General features: G+C 38.2%; 1 protein-coding gene across 6 annotated transcripts in view; it reads left to right on the top strand.

The window, feature by feature from the left end:
- Positions 1 to 25,650, top strand: part of SPATS2L (spermatogenesis associated serine rich 2 like) — a 166,970-nt gene that overhangs the window by 109,129 nt on the left and 32,191 nt on the right. For 5 of the 6 annotated variants that reach the window (XM_082397369.1, XM_082397373.1, XM_082397368.1 and 2 more), the window contains 4 exons: positions 753 to 802; positions 3,203 to 3,449; positions 20,593 to 20,799; positions 22,151 to 22,286. In XM_082397369.1, the coding sequence (XP_082253495.1) occupies positions 753 to 802; positions 3,203 to 3,449; positions 20,593 to 20,799; positions 22,151 to 22,286 (640 nt within the window). The remainder of the gene's footprint in view (positions 1 to 752; positions 803 to 3,202; positions 3,450 to 20,592; positions 20,800 to 22,150; positions 22,287 to 25,650) is intronic. The other variant, XM_082397372.1, reaches the window with a different exon arrangement.

Below are 25,650 nucleotides of genomic sequence, written 5' to 3'. Positions count from 1 at the left end.
GGAATGAGTGAAGAACTTACTTAGACTACATGAAGATACTTATTGTAGCTGACCAGTGGTTAAGCATTTCTTTTAAAATGTTTTCTAATTTAATCAAGTTAGGCTTTTCCTCTGCATCTGAGCAATGCCACGTATGCATGTGAATGGCATTGACAGAACCGAGGACTCAACTTATTTGATGAGCTTCTTTTGTTTCAAAGTGGAACCTTGCAAAGACTGCATCCCATCCCTATTCACAGTGATGAGAGCAAAGCTAAGATCAGATCATCTGTCCTTCTTATCACCCTGCAGGTTGTGAACATAATGAGTAGAGGCAGAAAATGAGCAGGAATAGCCAAACAAAAAGTTAGGATTCACATGGTTAATAATATTCAAAATCTCGTGTTTAGCCCGGAAGATTAGAGGTATTTTGATTCATATATCAAAAAGAACAATTTTAATTCTACCTATGGCAATGAAGCTATCAGAAAATTCTCAAGATATATTTCATTTTCTCTAAGACAACATAATGATAAAACAAAGTAAGCTTCATGTAGTGGGGCTTAATACTTTGATAAAACCAAGGTCATGCGGTGAATTTAATGAAAATCTGGAAATAAAAAATGAAACTGGCATTTTTATTAAGGTAGGATGTATCAAAACACATGAAAAAGCTGAAAAAAAAATCGCTACCAAGATGGAAAGACAGAGATGAATTTTGTGTGGTGCTTTATTACGTGAATGCATGTTGAAGATTCTTTGTCTTTGTCTAGGCAGTGCAATTCAAGTTCTAAAAGAATGGAATATGACAGGAAAAAAGAAGGTAAGATTGATATTGATTGTACATTAGTAACATCTTCCATCAGAACCTTCATGGTTGTTATCATTTTAACAAGGCTGCCAATTTTGTGCTTCTTTCAAATATGTTAATATGTACACCCAGGAAGCTTCCAGATTCACGACTCTCTTACATTACCAGCCACCCTCCCTACTAATGCCCTTGTTTTCTGTTCAAGTGTTTTTAACCACCAGGTGTGCTTTAGAAATCCCAGAGTTTTCTTTTTAAGTATTAAGGCGAGCCCAACCGGAGAATTCAAAGGATTCTAGACATTAACTTGCCTGAACGTATCCTGTAGCACAAAGGAAAAAATTAAGGAGTGTTTTAAAGATACTTGAAAAGCCCTAAGTATATTTTCACATGTTTTTCCAGCTGAGAGAATCTGTCCAGGGCTGCCCCGAGATACTTTTTTCCTGAGTTCTAATAAGCTAGATTTTTAATAAAGGAAGAAAAAAAGAAAGCGCCTTAAAGCCATAGTAAGTAAGGGACCTGTTTTCCCTTCTTTCGAACCCTGACAGACTGACTGCTCCTTGAGAACAGAGCGGAGATTTTACTCTGCCCCTCTGAAGTTATTTTGCTTTCTTGTCTAGTCACACAGTCTCGACTTCTGGGCACACATGCGGTATGCAGCGCACACACTGGCCTCTGTCTCCAGAACATGCCTTTCTGGTCTTGTGAGTGTTTACAGGCGCTCACTAGCTCCAGTGAGGTGCTGCTTCCTTCTTGTTCTTGGCCTGTAACCTGTTTCGTGACTTTCACAAAAAGTCCGCTTCTCTTTTCAAAGTAACTGCCCCGCCCATTCCCACTATTCCCAGAGAAGCCTTGTGTTTTGGGAATCCCAGGATATACCCTTCCCACTGAGGGAAGATCACAGGCCTGTGGCACAGGTTTTAAACAAACACAAAAAAGCAGTACTGCTTTCCTAAAATCCCAAGATTACTGAAATTACTGGAATGATCCTTTCCTCCTTTTTCTCCTCATAGCTTCATGGAGAATAGGAAGAATTATGAAAAATTTTTTTAACCTTTGTATGCCACCGTCTTTGACAATCCCTGCTTGTCTTTAATCATAGCTTCCCAGGCTTCTATGTGAGATGAAGACAATTTGCAGGTGATTGAAAGGCAGTATTTATACTTACCTGGAAGAATTTCAGATGTGTGGTTTGGGTATGAAATTTCTCAGATGTGAAAAATAGAGTAGATGGCAGCTGCAGACCCAACTCATTACTAAGCCTCCCTCTTAGAGGTTCAGTGGGAAAACTCTCCCCAGCCCGGGAGACGCAGGGCTTGTGTGGGAATAAGTGCCCCTGGGCCTTCCTTCACTCAGTCAGTGCACTTCTCTCCCCTGGAGGAGCCCTTACTCAGGGGCATGATCGTGGCTTCAAAGGAAAAGAAGGAGAGTGGGGAGGAGAATCAAGAGAAAACTGTTTCTTTTTACTTCTTTTCCAAATGTGTTGAAGAACAAAGCCGGGCTGATGTTTAGCTGGTGGGACACTGATGCAACAGGCGGGACAGGGTCTGCCCTGATGGGCCCCATGTCTGTTCTCATTGGCTGAGGCCTGCACCAAGGTCTAAACATTTTCAATTATCTAGAATGCAGGGTTGTGTTATTTTGAATTAAATGTAATTGAAGTCTTGTAATGCCGTTCAGGTAGCAGCCGAGAGATCCAGATACAGCTAGCTGCACGATGCGAATCCAGGTGGACCCACGTGGGTTTGGCGTTCCTTTGTAGCAGTTGTCCACTCCAGCTTAAGTATTCATGGGAATGATTCCTGGACAGTGACAGCAAGCCAGGGATCTCCTGATTGGTTGGTGCCTTTTCCTAGACCCAACCTGGACTTTGGGGATCTGACTCTACTTCCTCCTTTTGCAGGGACTTGCCTGCCTCTTTTGTACCAGGCCTCCCCCTGCCTCTCCTCCCCCCGCCCAAGAGGATCAGAACCTTAGTGTCCTCCCTGAGGCCCCCCTGCCATCGTCTCTTTAGGAAATGAGACCTCTTCTCCAATAACACAATAACTGAATTCAAGTTCTTCCAGGGCAGTTATCACAAGACTCTACTGTATGACCATTCAGATATGTAGCAACTCAAGGTGCTCAAATAATGTGTCAGCTATTGAAGCCATTTCCTGCTGCTGTTTTCCTTTTAAAGAAAACTTTTTGTTTACTATGCTTACGAGGTAAAAGTTTATACAGCTCATTGTAGGGAAGAAGATATTTACATTAACTTGGGTAGTTAATAAAGACATAGGTGTTGTCACCCATTCTATTAGAAGAACCAGAAAACAAAAAAGGGGTAACATATCTTATTTTGGTCTCTTGGGTTCACCTTCTATTTCAAGGGTGTGAGCTGAATAATCTTATCTTCTCATTTGTTTCTGATTCTAGAACAATAAGAGAAAAAGAAGCAAGTCCAAGCAGCATCAAGGCAACAAAGATGCTAAAGACAAGGCAGAGAGGCCCGAAGCAGGGCCAGTGCCGCCACCGCCGCCAGAGATACAGAATGGCCACGTGAACGGCTGTGAGAAGGACAGCTCGTCCACTGATTCTGCCAGTGAAAAACCAGCCCTTGCCCCCCGTGAGAAAAAGATCTCAATACTTGAGGAACCTTCAAAGGCACTCCGCGGGGTCACAGGTCAGTTATTCTTAAGTAAAGTTGCTTAGGAAGACATAGAAGAAAAGGATGCCAAGGTACCCACTGGGACAGTCATTGCTACTGTTGATGTTGTTGGAAGGGAGAGATTGTTCTTTTATGGTGTCCACAGATTCAAGCGGTCTTCTCGCAGGATGGTGGGGGCGGGGAGGAAGGTGACAAGGCTAAAGAAGAAGTGTGCAATCTAGCCCTGCACTAAATCAGAGGGTTTTTTTAATCTAAAAAGTATAGTTCTAGTCTGTATTGGGATCATCAGGAAAAAGAAAATTCCAGTTTAAAGAAATTTTCTTTGTGGACACTTTTGCTGGGATAAGGGAGGGATAATTGGTGACCAAAGGAAATGTTATTAAAGTGTAGGCCAAGTTATTTTAACTCCTGGTATTTTGTATTATGTGATAGAATATATATCCCAGGGTGTTAGAATCTGGAATGTTAATTACTTGTGCTATAGCTGTATATTCATTACTCAACAAAAGACTACTTAATCAACTGTATGACCTTGGGGGCATCATTTCATCTCTAGTGTCCCATTTCTTTTCTGCAAAATGAGACAGCTGTACAGGAATCTACTAAATCAGTGGTCTTCAGTACTGTCTGACCCAATGCTCCATTTTTATATCAAATACTAAAATAAAATTCATAGATAATATAATCTACCTAGAAACAAAATGTCAATAATATAAAAACATAAGAAGTTCAAGAACAGCTAAAATAGAAGGCCTAATAAAGTGGCCAGATGTTCACACCCAATTATAATGAATCATTTTGCACTTAAAAGAAGGGAAACAGTAGTCAACCGGGTAACATGAACACTGTTTCTTTATATGTGATATGTGAAGTAAGAACTAAATAAGTATATTTTTATGTAGACATGGGATCACTGTGAATTCAGCTGCTACAAATACAGACTGACAAGTGCTGATTGTCAACTCAAATAATGTGACTGCCCATGTGATTGGCCACGGGATTTTCCAAATGGTGAAAAACTCTTGGTAAAGTTCTGAACACCAAAGAGTACAATTTTCTCTTAATTTCCACAGTAGCTGAACCCTAGAAATCCAAGTAAACCCTGGAAGTACATAGGAAAACTGTACAAAAAATACTTGGGTTTACATGTCATGTGTCTAGGAGGATGTGAGAAAGTTCAGGTCACAGGGCAGTTCTTCGTTGTGTGGGATTCCTGTGATTGTGAGTCATTTAGCATCCTGCCCCCAACACCCACCCATACACAATCATTTAGATAAATTTTAAAAGTGCCCTGTTTTTCAAAATGCCTCCTAAGAAAAACCAAGGATGAATAAGACAGGGGCCCTACTTGAGAAGAGTTTAGTCTAGCAGAAAAGACAAGTGCAAACAGAAAAATCACATGGTAACCAGTATTGAATCAGGGATATCATGAGGAAGCATTAAATAACTGACACCATATGACACACAAGGAAGTTTTTTAATTGCTCACAAAGCTCTAATTTTCTTCCATAAACACATTACCTAACAACACTATTAATAGTGCTATAATTCAGATAATCCTTACTACACAATGATTTCTTAAAAACAAACAACGAAAATAACCTACTTCTATTTAGAATCTGGATTTTCCAGTAATCTTTTAATTCAGCTTTTCCTCTGCCACAATTTTGAGAATGTTTTGATTTATAGTCAGGGCAGCAGAAAGAAATTAAATAATCGAGTGGCACATTCCCAACTTTGCTTGTGATTTGCCTTCACACCAATTATTTCAAAATCTAATTACTCAAGTTGCTGTTGTGATATCAATCATACACTAAAAGCCCAGCACATATAGTTGTTCATTTACTTATAATTTATATCTTCTTCCTAAAACAATTTCACTAACTCTATCAAGTATATGACATTAGAGCAAATGCAGTATTGAACCGCTTCACTTCACAGTGGATAGCTGCCTTGAGAGTTAAGTACCCATCAGACGAGTTCTCTGTACCAGGGGGCTTTTGTGAACCCTATCATGAAACTTTTGGTGAAGAATACTTTATTGCACAAAGAGCCATCCCAATATCCCTTTGGTTTTATAAGCTTAGCATGAAGGCATCGAGGTATGTCAGTATTGTTTGTTAATAACTAATAATACAAATCTATCACTCATGTAAATTTTTCTGTTAAAGAATAAAATGAAGATAATGGAAGATTATTAGATGTTTTTGCAAAAGGAAGGGAATCCTCCTGGTTGACCATTCATCAGCAGCTCACTTATTGTGATCATAAATTTTAAAACGAGTTTATAACTAGTTAAGTTTTCCTTCCCAAAGATAATGAAGGTTCATCAGGAAGTTGATGCCAAAACTGTCAAATGACTCTGAAATGCTTATTCAGTCTATCAGAAATCCTGAGACCTCTGCTAGACATTTCACAGATGAGTGTTGGGTCTTGGGCATTCCACACCCCATTTTGAGTAGACCTTTGGAACTGAAAAGGATGGGAACGATTCCTTACTCCCCTCACTTTATAGCTGAGGAAACCAAGGCCCTTGGGTCGAGAAACTGAGAAGACCCACACCCGGGGCTAACTCTCTTTGGTTAGCAAAAAGCCTGACTCAAATCGATGCAATTTTATGCACATGTTCGAGAGTTATTGCTAAAACCACAGGCTCCCTTACTCCTAAAAGATGTATAATTGAAAAATTAGGAAAAAGTAATCATAACAAAGCTAGATGATATTCTGTACTTGAGTGAGTTCGAAGTATGAGCCTAAAAGAAATCTCCAGTCTGCTAGTGGTGGAGCATTTATCAAGCTTTCCAATAACGAAACTGCCTCAGGAAAACCTGCTCTGAATGCCCAGCTGGGCAGCAGGCTGTGAACATGTGGAATGCATGTTTTCTCTTTTTATAACACCTTGGCATTCAAGATCTCTCTTTTTAAAAGTTTTAAAAGGATCATTTTCTGGTAGGAGAAAAGTTAGCTTTAAGATATATGCAGGTGGTTCCAGGGTGTTAGTGTGACTTCCCACATGAAAAATAACCACCCAAAAGCATCATCGTTTCAGGCTGTAAATATAGTACTGTCGAGTGGGACAACACTGCACGTCAGCATATAGCTTTGAAGTTGGGGAGTTTGATTTAAACTTAGTACAAAATTACTTTTTTAAGCCTTGGAGTAGTTTTTTCTGTATTTCAGAATTTTTAATAACAGCTCAAATTAGATCTTTTACATAATCCAATCAAGATCATCTGCGTCCAAGTACAAACTCAGACAAGGAGTAGATCAAGATTTAGTTTTACCAAATGTAACGCCAAGGATCATTTTTATTTCTAAGGCTCCATCTAAATGACTAAAGCACGTTATAACCTTAGGGTTCAGTCATCTTAAATATTGCCCCTGCTGTATTTTTCTTACGGCTCAGATTGCTGAAATGTATAGGTGCTTATCACTGTACGGGCCAGAATAGGAATTCAGATTCCTGTGTTGTCTTTCTCCCTCTGGACACAATTCCCATCCAATAGGAAAGGAGCAGGATTATGGGCCACCAACTGGCTCTGTTGAGATAAACTTGGGGGCGGGGCTTTCCTTGTCTTCAGCTTCTCTTCCCAGCAGGCTTCCTTTATATCCTCTCATCTTGTCAAGCGTCCTGGGAAGCCAGCTCTTCTGTTACCCGTTACTTGTCTCAAACAGAAGGCCCCAGGCAGTGTTCACTGACCTCCACAAACCAGACTTCGCCGTCTGCCCTGTACTGGAGGACAAGAGCAGCTCCATCGTTTTACCTTTGCAGTGCAGATTCTGTGTTTGGCATGCCTCTGGCACAGACCTGCTTTCTCACTCTCTAGGTGAACTGAACCAAATGTGAGAGAAAGGGTCCTGTTATTTTAGAATGTTGGCTGCTTGTCCTTCATTTGTGCTTCTTATTAAAAAGCAACAACAACAACAGACTGTTTTACAATATTTTTATGGTGTGAGGTTCCCTATAGGATTTCCAAGCAGATTTTTTAATGCTGTTGTTGGCCCTAGCTACAAGATTATCTCCCCTGCTTTTCTAAACCCTATATTGGACCAGAGGATTAGAAAAGATCAACAAGAAAGCAGCTTGCCGAGAACATTAATAGAAAAGCCAAACGTGTATATTCCAGGATTTCAGCCGTGCCAGCTCTCAGATGGAAGCAACATAATATCATAGCTAAGAACCAGGGCTTTAGCATTAAACATGTTTGGATTCAAATCTTGGCCTTGTCACTTACTAGGTGTGTGACCCTGGACAAGCTGACCACTCTGCATCTCTATCTTCACCTACAAAATATTCTACTTTACAAGATTGTGGTGAGCAGTAAATGAGATACATAAAGTGATCAGCACGGCATCTGGCACAAAGTCAACCCTCAAATCATTTCTTTATCTGTCCAGGAAATATTTTAAGCATCTAACATGCGCCAGGAATTCTTCTAGAGGAAGTAAACAAAATTTAAAAGTTTTTGCCCTCATGGAGAGATGCATAGTAAAGCAGAATACAGTTGAATGATTATAGATTATAGTAGATGTTGTGAAGGCAGCAAGTAGGAGAAAGACTGGGGCAGGAAGGGAAGTGTGGGTAGCAACTTCAGATAAGGCCATACGTGACATGAGTGAATGAAGAGGAGACATGGACGCTGAGACATTGAGGCTGAGGATGTCCCTTGTTCACATTCTCTCACATCACGCTATCTTGGTCTGAACAGCCAATGTGTTATTTAAACTTTAATTAAGGATTATTTTAGCTGAAGCCCTTGTAGAGTTATAACCATTGGTTTTTAATTAAAGATATAGTACTTTATTAGTATATATAGCTGACATTAAGTACTGTCATGTGAACAGGCGTTTTGAAGCTTATAGTTTAGAGCACATTTATCATTATTCTCGCTCTATTATTTTGGCATCAGATCCTTGGTGTTAACTCTCGTTTGTAGTTGTGTGTTGTTCAGTCTCAACATCTGCTTCCAGCAGCACTGTGTCTGAACTGTTCAGGTAGTATTAGAGGTGGCCTTACATTGTGTTTTCAATGGCTTAGGCCTCTGCTTCCTTACTGTGTGTGTGATAAAGCAGAAAGAGATGGAGACAGACATAGGATGCATCGACCCAAGGACACAGGATATTAAAACCCCTCGGGTGTTTTTCTGGTACCTGGGTACGGTGAAATCCAGAGCCCTCTCCCTTCTCTTTCTCATTTGAAAACTACTTTTGCTGCATCCTTACAGCAAAACCACAAACCTACTCATCTCTGAATAGCTGATACCTTCGTAACTTCCCACTCAAACCTTGTTACGGCAGTTTCAGTTAAAAACAGACTTAATTAAATGGAATGCACTCCTTGCAAAGAATAAAAGGCCTTCCCTTTTTTTTTCTTAATTTTGAACAAAGATCTAAATGGTTCTATCAAAATGCTATGAGAATTAAGCCTGTTTTTCAGAGAAATAAGTCTACGAAACAAATCAAGTTAACATGCCTACCTTGTGTCATTGACAGCTTATTAATCCATCGACGACTTTGTTATCTATTATCTTTTAATGTAAATAAACCTGTAAAGGTATTAATGACGTATGGGACCTTGTAAAGACAATGTAAATTAAACTAAAAGATTGGTTTCCAATTAGAAAGTTTCCAGCTTTTATGCCCTCTGAGCTGATCAAGTCTTATAGAACGTGAATAAAATAATAAAGTCTATCTGTATTTGATAAAGAAGTTATGAAAAGGCAGAACTGACTGACATTATGTCTTCTGAATAAACCTGTTTTGGTCTCTGTTCCAAAGTTATTGGTTCCTCTGAATTTCTGTTAATTAGCCTGTCATGTAGAGATAGAAGGATGATGAAAAATGCAAATTAAGGTGTACAATAATTGTAATGTGAAAAGAGTTTTCTTGGGGGCCTCTGCTGCTCTAGGTGTCCACTCATTAATCTCCTGGCATTCACTCTGTTCCCCTCTAAATCATTCTCTATCCTGTAATCTTTTCAGATAACATATGTTTGAACTCTTAAGATAAAGACCAAAAGTCTTACCCTCTCCTGCAAGCCCAGCATATTCTGGCCCCCGTGTCCCGTTCCAGCCTCATTGCACAGCATGTTCATTCTTGCTCTCTGCTTCAGCCGTACTGGTCTCCCCTGAGTCCCATGTACTGGCCGTGTATAGCAGTCAGGTTCAAGTCAGGAGACAGAAGCCACACTGGTTATTTGGATGGGAGGAATGTAATAGGAAGAATTGCTAACTAAAACTGTAGGAGGTAGCTAACTACTAAAAGGGGTAAGTAAGGACCCTCAGGGGTCTAGACGTGTCAAGAGAGCAGTTACTATCTCCAGGAAGGCTGGACAATAAAGGAACTAGGGCTGGGAGAGTCCCCCAGTCTAAAACTGAGACTGACCTCATCAAACAAGGTGTGTGGTTACCCAGAGGAACGAACACACATGCCGCCTTGCGGTGGCAAGAAATCTTGGCATAGGGCCCGGCCCAAGCTGTTCTGTAGAAGAAGCCCACCATTGCCATAGAGTGTAGATAGACTGGAACTGCGCAAAGCCACTATCAGGGCGGGGGAGCCAGGGAACATGGCATGAGAGTGCAGCTGGAGCTCCTCTGCATGGCTGCTGGCTCCTGTGGTGAATAATAATAATAATGAAGGACCAGAACCTAGACGGGAAGTGTATTTCTGTCTTCATCGCCTTGCGGGGCCCCTTTGTTGCCCTCTACTGACAAAGCTAACATTCTGGCAGTTGGCAAAAGAGAATTGTTTACAGGGTCCAGCTCCAGTATCACAGAGTAGGGCAAAGAAGAGTGGATTTGGAGTTGAGAGACAATAACTTGATAACTGCCCCAAATACTGTCTCTGCCTGGAATGTACTTGCCTGCCCTCTTCATCTGATTAGTTTTTCATGCAATTTCAGGTGAGCTTAGTTGTTACTTCCATGGAGAATTCATTCTTGATATCCCTAAGTCAAATACTCCAATTGAGGATTTCATATACTGTGTACTTTTCTTTCATAACACTTAACACAGCTGTAATTCTACATTTGTTTGTGTGGTGGTTTGATTTATATGTCTTCCTATGAGACTGCAAATTCTATAAAGATGGGAACCACAAATGTCTTTCACCACTGTTGTGTTTTTGGCGTCTAGAACAATAACTGGACATGATAGGAACTCAAACAAGCCTTTTTCATGGTTGTATTGAATTATTAATGATAAAATATGTGGATAAGTGTAGGTTAATTTAAAAGTTTAAGTTGCTGTGCTGCTTTTTAAAGATAATTATGGATTTTGTATTTCTGGTTTTAAAAGGCATTTATATTAATTGGAGAGATATGAAAAATGCAGTAAGGTTTAAGGGGAAAAATATTCTACCTCCCAGAAAAAAACACTGTTAAATTCCATTTCAGAATGTTTTAAATGCACAGATATATAGGGGTTGTTTTTACAAATATTATATAGCGGGTGAACTTTTGTATTCTGCTTTTTACTTAACATGACATTATAAACATTACCTCATCATTGTATGTTCTTTAAAAACATGACCTTAATGGCTGCAATTTGCCATGTTTATTTTAATTATTCCCAAAATGTTGTCCATGTGCATTGTTTCCATTTGTTTGCTATTATAAACGATGCTGTAGCAAACATTTCTTGTATATAAATCTTTATGAACAATTATGATTATTTCCTTGGCATATTTTCTTAGAAGTGGAATTATTGAGCTCGAAGGATATGGATATTTTTTAAATGCTTAATATATTGCTGTCCAGAAAGATTGCACTAATCTCATTGTTTTTATTTGTAAAACTGATTAGTAGAAAGATGGAACATTTTTAAGATGTTTAATTTACATTTCTTCTTTCGTGAGTATTTAAGAACACTAAGATCAATGATTAAAGAACTGCCAATTACTTTATTATTGGTTATCATAAAACACTATTGAATTCACTTAAGTATTGATACTTTTAAGAGAATGGTAATGCTTTAAGTAACACAGATATTAGCAATTTTAGGCATTATTTTATAACAACAAAATTAGTTTTTGTTTATCGGTTTTTTCTAGATAGAACTACTTTACAATACTAAGTTAATTGTCATCAAATGATGTGATTTACTGAAATTACATTTGTATAGGAGACTATGAAATCATCTTAACTCAATGGGTTAAAATAATTGTTTTAGAACTACTCTGTATTTAAGACATCCTTTAAATTTAGATTTGAATTCTGCATATACTTCCTTCAGTCTACTTTTAAGTACATGAGGCTTTCACTAAAAAGTAGAAGCTAAAGAGAAAAAGGAGTTTTCAGAAACTTTCAAATTGAACACATACATGGCTGTACATATATTATGAAAATCTTTGAATCTAAGTTCACGTATTTCTCCCAAAAGGAAGATTTGTTTTCTCTGGTGCTGTTAACAAAAAACAACCACCACAGTTCATGTTTTGCTCTGCAAAATAAATCAAGTCAAGGACAAGTCCAATATGTAAGTTGATACTGAGATTTAGTAACTGGAAAATTGATAGTTCTCAGTATTGGCAAGAGTTAAGTGTGAGAACAATTGCATGCATTACAGCTGAATGTCAGTGGGTCCAAGTGACTGGAAAATAATTTGGCAAAGCATATCAAGAATTTTTTAAGAAAAAGAAAGGCATGAATTTATATCGTCTTCATCATAAACCCCACTGAATTATAATAAAGGATTTTTAAATATAGAAATCCACAATAATGAAGAAAAGGGAAAAGAGGGCCTCAATTTCTAGAGGAAGGAAAGTAGGTGGAAGAGGATTGACTGATGAAGCAGAGTATGGGAAGCTGCAGCATAGAATTCAGAGGGAGAGAGCTTTGGGAGGGAGGAGGCTGACTGCCTGTCAGAAAATGGGGAAACTCTGGATTTGGAGTCAGCAGATAGGATGCGGGGCAAACTTAAGAAAAGAAATATAAAACGGGGTAATTAAATAAAGGTATTTTAAGGAACAGTCTACTATCCCCTTACCTACTTCCATTCCAGCTTGTTTTATAAGATGCCTAACATTTGCCTTCAAAGCAAAAGGCAGGGGGCGGGGAGCAGAGAGTGATATGCTGGTATTTTAATGACTTATTAGAACAAAATACAAAACTCTTTAGTGGAAAATAACAAAATCCAATGTTTCTCAATGTGTCATCCACAATATTCAGTATCCAGTTTAAAAAATTACTAGACATGGGAAGAAGAAAATGTGACCTATAGTGAAGGAAAAGATTAGTCATAAGAAGCAGACCCATAGACAACCCAGATGTTGGAATCAGCAGATAAGGATTATAAATATGTTTTAAAATTTTACCAAAAAAAGGTGAAGAGAGGAGAATTTTAGGAGAGATAAAAAGAATAAAATGGAAATCCTAGAACTAAAAAGTACAATAACTGAATTTTTTTGAAAGTCATCAGATGCCTTTGGCAGCAATTTGGACAATAAAGACTAAAGGATCAGTGAACTTGAAGACAAGTCAGAAGAAATCATCCAAACTGAAGAACAGGGACTTCCCTGGAGGTCCAGTGGTTAAGACTCCACGCTTCCACTGCATGGGACATGGGTTCGATCCCTGGTCGGGGAACTAAGATTAATTAATTAATTAATTAAAAATAAAAATAAACAAACTGAAGAAAAGAGAAAAAGATTAAAAGAAAAAACAAAACAGCAACAAAAAGCAGAGCCTCGGTGACTGAAGGGACAGTATCAAGCAGTCTCACAGATATGCAATAGGAATCTCAGAAGAAAAAAAGAAGAGAATGGAGGGAGGCCGCTTATGAAGAAACAATGGCCACAGTTTTTCCAAACTCAGCATAAAACAACAACCCACATATCCAAAAAGCTCAGCAAAATCCAAGCAGAGTAAATGATAGAAAATCACACCAAAGCATATCATAGTCAAACTGCTGAAAGTCAAAAGTGAAGACAAAAATCTTAAAAGCAGCCAGGGGAAAAAAAGACACATTGCAAACAGGAAACAACAAAAAGAATAAAGGTTGACTTCTCATCAGAAACAATATGGGCCAGAAAACTCTAGAATGAAATCTGTAATGTAATGGGAATAACTGCCAATACAGAATTGTATATCTAGTGAAAATATCCTTCAAAAAGGACGATAAAGCTAAGATAATTTCAGATAAACAAAAGCTGAAAGAATTCATCAACAGCAGACTTGCACTACAAAACAAGCTGAAAGATATTCTTTAGGCTGAAAGTAAATGATACCAGATTGAAATTTGGATCTGCTGGAAGAAATGAAAACTACTGAAAATGGTAAATACATGGATAAAAAGAAAAGGTTTTTTCCTCTTTTTTTTTTTAAAAAACAATTGACTGTGTAAAGCAAAAACAGTAACAATGTATTGTGAGGTTTACAACAAATATAGAGGTAAAATATATGACTATAAATATACAATTGACAGGAGTGGGTAAGTGGAATTATACTATCGTATGGTTGTTACCTTATATATGAGGCAGTATAATATTGATTCAAAGGACACTGTAATAAATTAATGATACATACTGTAATCCTTGGAACAGTCTCCAAAGACAAAGAATGAAGAGGTATCACAAAAAAAGATAAGACTAACTATTACTTGAAAACAAATTCACCCAAAAGAAGTAAGGAAAAAGATCAAAGAAATAAAGAATAGACACAACTCAAAATGGTAAACATAACCCAGTAATACCAAAAATTACATTAAATGGAGATGGACTAAAAACTCGAATTAAAAAGCAGAGATTGGCAGCCTGGATAAAATAGCAAGACCCAACCATATGCTGATTACAAGAGATGCACTTTACATAGAAAGAGAGACAGGCCAAAAGTTAAAGGAGAAAGGAAAAGATATACTATCCAAAAGGTAAGCATAATAAAGTTGGTGAGGCTATATTAACACCAAAGAAGATTTCAATACAAGGAATATTACCAGAGATAATTAGTATCTTTTCATAATAATAAATTGATCAATTCCTTGTAAGACATAACAACCCTAACTTTACATGCACCTAACAACAAAGCTTCCAGACCCATGAAGCAGCAATTGATAGAACTAAAGAAAGGGAGAAATCCACAATAGTTATGGGTTTTATCACCATTTTCTTCGCAACTGATAGAGCAAGTATATTAAAAATCAGTAAGAGTGTAAAAGATTTGAACAATATTATCAACCAACTTGACCTAATTGACATTTGTAGTACACTACACCCAACAACTTCAAGAGTACATGGCATTTTCACCAAAATAGACCAATCACTGGACCATAAAATAAGTTTCAAAGCAAAATTTAAGTATTGAAATCTTTAGAGTATGCTCTTTGACCAAAAATAGAAGTAAATTAACAATTAATAGCAATAAGATATCTAGAAAATTTCCAAAAATTCAGAAGTTAATCAGCCTTCTAAATAATTCATTGGTCAGGAATTCCCTGGCGGTCCAGTGCTTAGGACTCCCGCTTTCATTGCTGAGGGCCCAGGTTCAATCCCTGGTCAGGGAACTAAGATCCCTCAAGCTACACTGTGCGGCCAAAATAAATAAATAAAAATAAATAAATAATCCATTGGTCAAAGAAAAAAATTCACAAGAGATACTAGAAAATATTTTGAACTACATCATAATGAAAATACAATAACCCAATTACCAATATCGGTAATGAAATTGACCCTGACCCCTCATTCATTTAAAGACTAACAACAAACAGGATATTATAAGCAACTTTATGCCAAAAAGTGAAATGGACAAATTTCTTAAAAAAATATGAATTACTAAAATGTACATAAGAAATAGAAATTTGAATAACCTGAAACCTATCAAAGCAATTGGTAATTAAAATTCCAGGCCCAGATTGCTTCACCAGTGAACTCTTAAAAACATTTAAGGAAGAAATAATAGCAATCTTTTTTTTTTTTTTTTTAGTCTTTATTTATTTATTTATTTATTTATTTATTTATGGCTGTGTTGGGTCTTCGTTTCTGTGCGAGGGCTTTCTCTAGTTGTGGCAAGTGGGGGCCACTCTTCATCGCAGTGCACGGGCCTCTCACTATCGCGGCCTCTCTTGTTGCGGAGCACAGGCTCCAGACGCGCAGGCTCAGTAGTTGTGGCTCACTGGCCTAGTTGCTCCGCGGCATGTGGGATCTTCCCAGACCAGGGCTCGAACCCGTGTCCCCTGCATTGGCAGGCAGATTCTCAACCACTGCGCCACCAGGGAAGCCCAATAATAGCAATCTTAAACATATTTTTATTTTCTGAAATAGTTTAGAAATAGAAGGAAGGGAGCACTTTTCAGCTCTTTTAATGAGGCCAGCATAACCTTATCAAAACCTGACAAAAATCATTACAAGATAAATTTAGGAACCATATTGCTCATGAGTAAAAGAGCAAAATCCTCAACAAAATATTAGCAAACTGAAGTAAGCAATATATAAACCCAAGATAATACACCATGACCAGGGTACTTTTTTCCAGGAATGCAACATTGATTTAGCATTTAAAAACCAATCAATGTAATTTACTGCATTAACAAATCAAAGAGAACAACAGCATGATCATCTCAAATCACTTGACAAAATAAAAACTCCCAGAATATAAGAGAATTTACTGATAAACATATGAAAAATATACTATACAGCTAATATAATACTTGATAATAAAATATTGAATGTAGTTTTCCTAAGATCAAGAACAATGCAAGGATGATTATTTGACAATATACTAGGATTCCTACTCAGCCCAATAAGGCAAGGAAAGATTGGAAAGGAAGAAATTAAACTTCATTTACAGATGTCATTATTGCCCATGTAGAAAATTTTAAGAAAGCTACAAAACAAAACAAAACAAAAAACGAATAAGGAAAGTAGCAAGGTGTTTTAGGTTCAAGTTCAAATATATAAAAAGTTAATTTGTATTTCTGCATTCTAGCAACCAGCAGTTGGGAAATGAAATTTAAAAAAAATTATATGCAGTGACATTTTGCATGTCATCTAAAATACCTAGGAATAAATTTAACTAAAGATGCACAAGACACTAAAAACTTTAAAACAATGCTGAGACAAATTAAAGAAAACCTAAAAAAATGCGAAGATATATCACGTTCAGTGATCAAAAGATGCAAGATTGTTAAGATACCAGTTACCTCTAAATTGATTTATAGATTCAATGCAAAATCTCATCAGATTTTTTTTGTAGAAATTCACATATTGAAATGCAAAGGGCCTAAGATCTTGAAACAGTCTTGAAAAAGAAGAGCAAAGTTGGAGGACATTCATTACCTGATATTAAGACTCATTATATAGTAATTAGTAAATAAGGTGGTGTGGTATCGGGGTGAGGAGAAACAGATCAGTGGAATAGAATAGAGTTCAGAAATAGAATACATATATACAGTCAATTGATTTTCAACAAAGGTGCCAAGACAGTACAGTGGGGAAAGGTCAACTCAGATTTATCATGCTGGAGTCTTATATTACTTTTTCAATTTTATATACTAGTTGTTAAGGGCAGAGAGACTATGTCCCGTTTACCTCCTCCCGTTTACCTCCTGTGAATTAGCCAAGACAAGCACATAGTGAGTGGGCACTCCATACAGGTCTGTTGAGTTAAATTGAATCAGAAACCAGAACCATACTCAAGAAGTTATATAAATATTGGGATTTGATAAGTATTTTTAATAAAAGGAAGGCTTAGGTAATAGATTCAAAAACACATAAGCTTCTAGGAGCAATTTTTTAAATACATGGACAAGGATTAAATTAGAATGTATACAATTTTTATTGAAATCTGGGCAGATGGGTGTTTCCAGAGAGAACTTTTCTTTCCAAGATGTCGCTACTTTGGTTCAAGTATTTGATGACTATAGGATAAAGACACAGCCAGAGACTCATGTCAAACAAGGCTCCCTATAATTGGAAAGGCCCCATGCATGCACAGTACCAAAGTAATGCTGATTCAATCATTCATGCATCCATTCAGTATTCATCATATACTCACAAGGCACCAAGCATGTAATGATGAACAAGATAATACATCACTGTCTCTACTTTTCTCATGTAGAAATTGCAGAGGATATTTTAAGGTTTCACTAAAATCAATACTCTCTTAGTCTAGAGAGACCAACAATCTCGTGCTTCTTTTGGTCTATATTAGTGCTTTTCAATAGAAATATAATGTGAGCTATATATGTAATTTTAAATTTTCTAGTAGACACATTAAAAAAGTAAAAAAGAAGCAGGTGAATTAAATTGAGTAATATATCTTATCTAACAACATTCCCAAAATCATTTTGACATGTGATCAATTTTTTTTTAATTATCAAAGGAATATTTTTAATTCTTCTTTTTTTGTACTGAGTCTTCAAATTTCAGTGTGTAATTTACACTTACTTGATTCAGACAAGCCATATTTCGAGTGTTCAACAGCCACATGTGGCTAGTGGCTACCTTAATGCACAGTGATATGAATCAACTCCAAGTCAACTATAGTCTATTGAAGTTTACAAGTGGATTCCAGAAAGGTAGAAAACTGATGGTACTTCTAGCCCATAATGTTAGAGGAAAATCACTGTATCCAGGAAAGAACTCTGGTTATTCTGTTGCTAGAAATATCCGGATTTGTGGTCAAGATGAACCTAATTCTATTATGGTTCTATAACTCTCCACCAATTTTCATCTGAAAGAGTCCTAGAGTTTTACTATATTTGGAGACTGATCTGTACAGCCAGTGTGCAAATATATCCAAGTAGTCTTTGAGAATTCAAATCTTTCCAGCATTCAATGACCTCACCAATGAGACAGCTTTTCAGGACCTAAAAAATACTACTACTCAAATTTCTCAATAAATAGTTTTTGGATGAATGATGAAATGAACCAGTAACCCACATATCAGTTCTCTGATACACAAACAAAATATTTTCAGCTCTAGGTTAATGAGCCCAAGCTCATTTGCGTGCTTGTCTTCCATTTAAAATGCTTTTGCATTCAACAGAATAATATTTTCCTCTGTTCTAAGGTCATAATTTCCACTAGGCTATAATAGAAATCCCCTTACTTTCAAGAATAACAGTAATTTACTATACTATGTACAATGAGCTGTATTTTAAATTCTCAATTTATAATGTTTCATCAAGCCTGAATCTCAGCTATGATTTAGAGAGGGAGTGAGGTGGAACCAGCCTATACTTAATTACTTTTAACAAAACATTTATAGATTCATCATAAAATTAGTTTTTCGAGACTTCCCTGATGGTCCAGTGGTTAAGACTGCACGTTTCCACTGCAGTGGGGCACAGCTTCAATGCCTGGTCAGGGAACTAAGATTCCACATGCCACGGGGCATGGCCAAAAAAAAAAAAAATTACTTTTTCATCTTTCACAGTAGAGTTTCTCCTGGTGGGTGGTACTACCTAGGTACCACCCATCTCCACCCCAACAGAAATACCTAGGAAGTTGAATCCTGGATCTACTTCTGAATCGAAATCTCTGGAGGAGGTGTTGGGGAATTTGCATTTGCAGTAAGTACTAGGGGAAAACTCATGCACACTAAAGTTTGACAACTACTGCTCTACAGGGAAGTTCCAAACTTCAGTATAACTAAAGATAAAATTGTATACTACCATTTAAATGTTTTATTACTGGAGGAAATGATGTTTTCAGTACTTATTTACTTTGTTCACCACCTGGGCTGAACATTTCATTGGATGCTGTAACTTCCCTTTAAGTAAATTTTAAAGGGCACTCAGTGTTCAGCCCATAAAAACATATGCTGTGCCTTTTTGATATATAGGTAGTAAATGATGGATTCAACTAAAGTCAAATTTACCCATCATAAATGGGCAAATGTCTAAAATCAAATTGAAGAGGACCAGATCGTATTCTTTTGTACTTTCCAAGTGTAGTCTCTGTAATGTTTGTGACAGTGTCAGGAAAGGTATTCTTTGTTTCTTGTTTTTTTCCTATGAAATCATTTTAAGAGTACTTTAATTCAGTCACAATTCTACAGATAGCTATTGAGCTAGACACAAGTACTGGAGCTTCAAAAACGAATATGATTTTAGCACCTGCCTTCAAGCGTGTCATAGCCTCTGCAAGGAAGGGACAGACATGGAAACCCTGTGTTAGAGTATAATGCACTAAGTTTTTACGAGGCACCACGGAGTAGAGAGAAGTGAGGCAGGGTGACTATCTGAAAGGGGGCTGGGCGTCACAGAGATGACATTGTGCTCTGTTTGGGTATAAGCTGCAGTTGGCTAGAGAAGTGCAGTCATTCCTACAGGGTCATCCAGACATCGGGAAGATCAGAAGGTCCCAAACCTGCACTCTTTCCACTACACCCAGCTTTCTCTAAGAACCTGACCTGCAAAAGCATGCCGGCTTCCCCTTTTCTCACACCCAAAACTCTCTCTGGTTGTGAGTAAGATGTTAATGGTGATACATTTCCTTTTCAGGCCACTAAGGTGCCATTTAATTCACTCCAGCAATAACTAAATAGGAACCTACCTTTAAAAGACGCCGAAAGCAATGCGCTGCTTAATTTATTGCCACATCTGTTAAAGCTCCAGAGAGAATCTGACTCCCTAGATTTTAAATATAGTTGAGTTACTGTGATGATGTTTCCTGATTTAATCCTTCCATAAATTAGATGAAATGATCATAGAACCTGTTGTCACTACATTCTTGCCCTATCTCCAGTCACTCTTTTGCCTTCATTAATTCTGAATAAAATACCACAAGACATTGATGTAGCACTTGGAGATGGAAGGGCTATGTTTTTATAGCCTCAATATGAAATCATACTTAAAGACGCCTAAGCCTTTACTGAATGGGGGAAAACAAACTGTTCACCTCATGTAAGGCTCCTAATGACCTTCCTGGGTGGTTATGGGTGAGGAAACTAAGGCTCAGAGATAAGTGGCTCGTCTGGGGTCACTCTGCAAGTAATTACTGGAGCCAAAACACCCACCCAGCTCTTGTAACTCCAAGTACAAGGTTCTTTCCAGTATATCCTTTCATCTCCTGGGGCATCTATTAAAACAGTTTCTTGACTTTGCAGTGAAAGGCACTATTGCCAACATGTAAACAAAAACAAAAATCGCGGCATCCCCCATCACTTTATCATCAGTGTTTTTAGTTTATCACTTCACAGTCATTATTTGGTGTTTTCTTACAGAAGGCAACAGACCACTGCAACAGAAACTATCCTTAGATGGGAACCCCAAACCTATACATGGAACACCAGAGGGGTCAGATGGCCTACACTGGTCAGCTGAGCAGCCTTGTAACCCAAGCAAGCCTAAGGCAAAAACTTCTCCTGTTAAGTCCAATGCCCCTGCAGCTCATCTTGAAATAAAGCCAGATGAGTTGGCAAAGAAAAGAGGTAAAGTGATTTCTTTTGCACAAATGATTCAACATATTTTGTACACACAGAGGAGTACCCGAATGACAGAACTTTCCAAAAGATGCTGCTTAGTGAAGAGAGATACACATGAAATTGCATTTCTTTCTGTGAGCCACATAGATTGAAAGCCAGATGTGATTCCTTCATTGTTAATTAAAGGTCTTGAATGTTTAAGTGGAATTATATCCCCTTTTTCTGCCCCTCTGTGGCCGTTCTTCTCTTTGTAGGCATGGATAAATTTGCACCACAAATACTTTCTCCCCTTACATCCTATAAAGCAAATGTTAATGCAGGAACTCTTTTAGCAATGTGAAGGCTGAATGTTTCCCCAATATGTGAGTTTGTAAGTGCTGAACTTGCACTGAATGAAGATGAGTTTAGAGGCTGCTGTGTCTTCTTCTGATATGACCATCCTCACGTAAATTCAGTTCTGTATTAGGACTTGCAGACAGTATACATTGAAAGAGGGTTTTATATTTGACACATTATATTTTTATCACTTTCTGAGCTTTGATATACTTTACACATAACTGGTATTAAAAATGAAAGGGGCTAAATCACTTCCTTTCTGACTGCCAGAAGATTAAATAATACTCTTCTCGTTCAGCCTCAGTTGCATCTGATTTCCTTGGCTTGGGTTTGATTATACCTTCTCACTTTTCTTGAGAGAGATTTCTTTCTTCTAAGAAACATGCCCTTGTTGGGATAAGTACAATTTGCCTGTTTGCTCTGCACTGTCTGTAAACCCTAGCGACAGTTTCAGGAAATCAGGCAAGATTGGCACCCACAGAGCTGCTTTAAGTGCTGCTGCTATAATTACAGGCCTGGCTCAGGACTGATGGGGCCAGAGCCAGGTACCTGGCAGCGATGCTCTGTCCTCTCTCTAGCTCATTTGTACCTCTCTCAACCTCTCTGTCATTTTCCTCTTCCAAAAGCCCTGCTGGCTTTAAACCACGCAGAGTGGTGTCTATAGAGAGAGCCAGCAGCACAAATGGTCTTTAGACGTTATCAGATTCTAAGAAACTACAGTTTGCAATAGAACATAATGATCAGAGCCTCTTTCCAAAGGGCAGAGGAGACACATGTGCCCCCAAATGGCCCATCCAGAGAGCCCACTGGTGAGATCCCAGCTGTCTCAGGGGCCACACACCACCCAGTCTGGGTTATAAACATTCTCTTAAAGGAACTTTTCTTTCCATTTGAAAACAAAAGACAAATCTCTCTCTTTTTATTGGAAGGGGGTGAGTTAGTTGCTTTTGTTGTTGTTCAGCTCAAAAATGAAAAAATAAAATGCTCGCTTTAACATGCTTTCTCTTGACGTTAATTTTAGGCCCAAATATTGAGAAATCGGTGAAGGATTTGCAACGCTGCACTGTGTCTCTAACTAGATATCGCGTCATGATCAAGGAGGAAGTGGATAGTTCAGTGAAGAAGATCAAAGCTGCCTTTGCCGAATTACACAACTGGTGAGTAATTTGACTTAGAAACTATAAATTTATGGCACTTCAGCTATTCCTATAGGTAGAGACATCAGATGGAAAATGTTGTTTATTTAATCCATAAACATCACAGAACAACACTTCAGCAGATTTTCTTAAGCCCTGCAGACAGATGCATATATCTTGGGAATAAAAAAGATGAGAAAATGTTGGAATAAAGAGAAACCCGATAGACATAATTCATTGGAGTTTGAAGTTGGCCCAAAAGTATATGAATGATGTAGAACACAACCTCAACAAAGAACAAAACGTCAAAAATGATATTTTTGACAAATCTTTGGAAGGTTGACATCATGAATGCTACTCAGAAGAAAATATTTTCCAGCCTGATATCATCATAAAATAAGAAAAACTCCCTTAACAAAACTGAGAAACGTCTTACATAAGCTTAGTGATAGAACCCCATTCTTGGGTATCTTTAAGACTGGAATTAAGAAATGGTACACCAGTGTGGTTTTGGTCCTGCCCTGCCCTGCTCTGCAATGGATTTTGATGGGAGACATTTCTTTCAGCCCTATGCTTTTGCTCATGTCCACAACTGGAATGAAATACCTCTTAGTAAAAAGGTTAAGTTATTATCAGCAGAAAAATGTTACCAGTGTATCCATCAGGACGCTTTCACTTTCAAGTGACAGAAACTCAAGTCACACTAGTTAATGAGAAAAGAGGATTTATTGACTGATGTACATGAAAATTCCAGGAGATTCCTTTAGGCAAATTTGGTTCTAAGCCCAATATGTTATCAGGATTCAATTTTTCTGTCTCTGCCTCCTTTCCTCTTGCAATGTCTCCCACAATCTCCTGGTTCTTCTTATTCTTGGCTTCATTCTTAGGTACTGTCTCCATGTAGCAGCCAAGATGACACGCTGGCAGCTCCAAGCTTTCATAATCTTTAGCCCCTGTGATCTGAGAGAGGGCTTCGTTTCCAGTAGTTCCAACAAAAAGTCCAAAAGGCCTAATTCCCATTGGCTGGCTTGGGTCATGTATCTGTCAGTAAACCAATCCCTGTGGCTAGAGCAACAGAGGTTTCCCACTAGCCAGGCCGGAGTCATGTGCCTACCACAGAGTTAGTTAGTTCATGAACTCCATGAACTGAGACTTGAAGAGCCATGTTCCCGGGAGAAAACATGGTGTTAAAGAAGAAAATACAGAACAAAGAAAACACATGTCCAGAATGCCCAGGCTCACGTAACACGTTCCCTATATTGGCGTCCTGTGATTCTAGAATTTGATCACATCTTCCGCATATTCTTCCCATTCTAAGTCCTCTCCTTGACACTGATGTGCTTTTTTGCTGATTGTAGAGTTGCGTAAAACTAAGGATTACGCCGAGCGCTAACCTAATCTAAAATTCTTGAACTTTAAACCATCTGCTACATATAATGTGAGATTCCAAGAGTGCATAAGACACCAGGGACTTGAAAGAAAGCCATCTCCTTCAGTTATTCAGTGAGGAATCATTTACCCTCCACCCAGTCACACCATCTCAACCTTCGTGGAACACTTCTCTGTTTGATCAGATTATAACCTCACTAACTGTTCAAAGCAAACTCCGAGAATGCGTTTGAAAGTACTTGGAGAAGGTAAAGATGCTATACAAATAAAAGGTGTTATTATTATCATCATCATCATTGGTTTTTAAATTTTACAGTTACATGACTTTTACAATTTATCCTTAAGCTACCCTAATATATAAAACACACTCAACATCTCAACATCGAGAGCCAGAGTCAGCCCACTTCACCTGTAAAGGGCCAGCTAGTAAAAATCTTGAGCTTTACGGGTGGTAAGGTCTGAGTGCACCTACTCAGGCCTGCTGTGGTGGCGTGGAAGCAGCCAGAGATCATGCAGAGAGGCAGTGGGCCATCTCTGGCTCATGGGGGGTCGTAGTTTGCCAGCCTCTGTCTGGAGACATTAGTGAGCTGCTCACAGAAGACCACTCTGTCTTGTCCTTTTGTGTGGCGTTTTAGAATAAACTCTTCCTCTGAGGCCCCTGTATGATACCTTCCAACTGAGTGACTCACACACTAATTGACAAAGTGTAGCAATGACCTCAAATTACCTCTCTCCTCCAGCTGCTCTGAATACTTTTATTTTTTATTTTATTTTATTTCCTTAGTAAAATGAACATCACATGGCTCACGAGACATTTTGAGATTTAGAACAGATTCTTTGAGTGCTTTACTCCTCAAGAGCTGGAAGTGTGAGGCCAGGAAGGTCAGCACCCAGGGAAGTTGTGTATCTTGTCTCTGCTTGTAATTCATTTTGTGTTTTAAACTGATGTGAAGGATCACTTCTGAATGAGCCCTGCCAAGCAATACGGCTCTTTAAAAGTCACCTACTTGACAGAATGGAACTTTTCCTCCAAACTGAAGAAGAAAAAATTTAGATCAACTATATTCTATTGCTGCAAAATGAGAAAACACCACCACTTGTTTTCTGACCTAACCCTTCATTAAAATGATCCCCAAATAATTACATAAATGCTAACTTAAAAATAAAACTATTTTTTATCAACCATTTACATGCATTTATGCCAGAGGGAAAAACTTTGCCTCTGTTCCAATTAAGCCTGCAGCCCAGGCAACAGCGTGATGTACTTGAATTAAGCCTCTCTCTAATTTTCTGAGGAGCAAAGAATGGATTTTAGGGATTGTGGTGCTCTTGAAAAAGAGCGGGTCACGGAATCGAAGAAGGCAGCTTAAATGCTTAAAAAATGAAGCTTTCCTAGTGGTGGTGAAATCACAAACTCTAGGCACTAGAGAGAATTTTGAATACAGCCCTATTCATTTAATAGAATGGAAACCTCAGGGTAACATCGTAAAGTATATCCAGATTTGGAGGATGTGGAGTCCTCTGGAGATTTCCAGAAAGAGTGCTGGTTCTGAGGCAGATGTTGACTCATCTGGTGCACAGGCGACAGGGAGGTGGCATACATCCCCCTGCAGGTTCTCCTCCCTTTCCTCGGGGCCACCCCATTCTCTCACCTAAGCACTCAATAGGCGGTGCGTGTAGTTTAGAAATATAGACACTCTTGGTAAAAAAATTCTCCACATTCACTTTGCTACCAAAGCACCAACTTCAGGAGGTGAATCCTGCGTGACTAAATTCCCCCCAGATCCCACTGGAATTCATGGGAATGATGATTGTGTGAGGTTGGGAGAAAACCCTTGTCTGCATATGCTCAGTACAGAGTGAGCGGATATCTGAGTGAAATGAAGGAAATGCTTGCCCTTCCTAATCTGGCTGTGAAGAATATTTTGCTCAATATGTTACTGAAGAAAACCATTAAGTAGCTAAATTATAATATCAGAGTTGGCACTTAACCAGG

The sequence above is a fragment of the Balaenoptera borealis genome, assembly GCF_965194805.1.
Source record: "Balaenoptera borealis genome assembly, chromosome: 6".
In the NCBI taxonomy this organism is placed as follows: Eukaryota; Metazoa; Chordata; class Mammalia; order Artiodactyla; family Balaenopteridae; genus Balaenoptera; species Balaenoptera borealis.
Note: the sequence above shows the minus strand (reverse complement) of the source record. Positions and strands in the feature narration are given on the sequence as shown.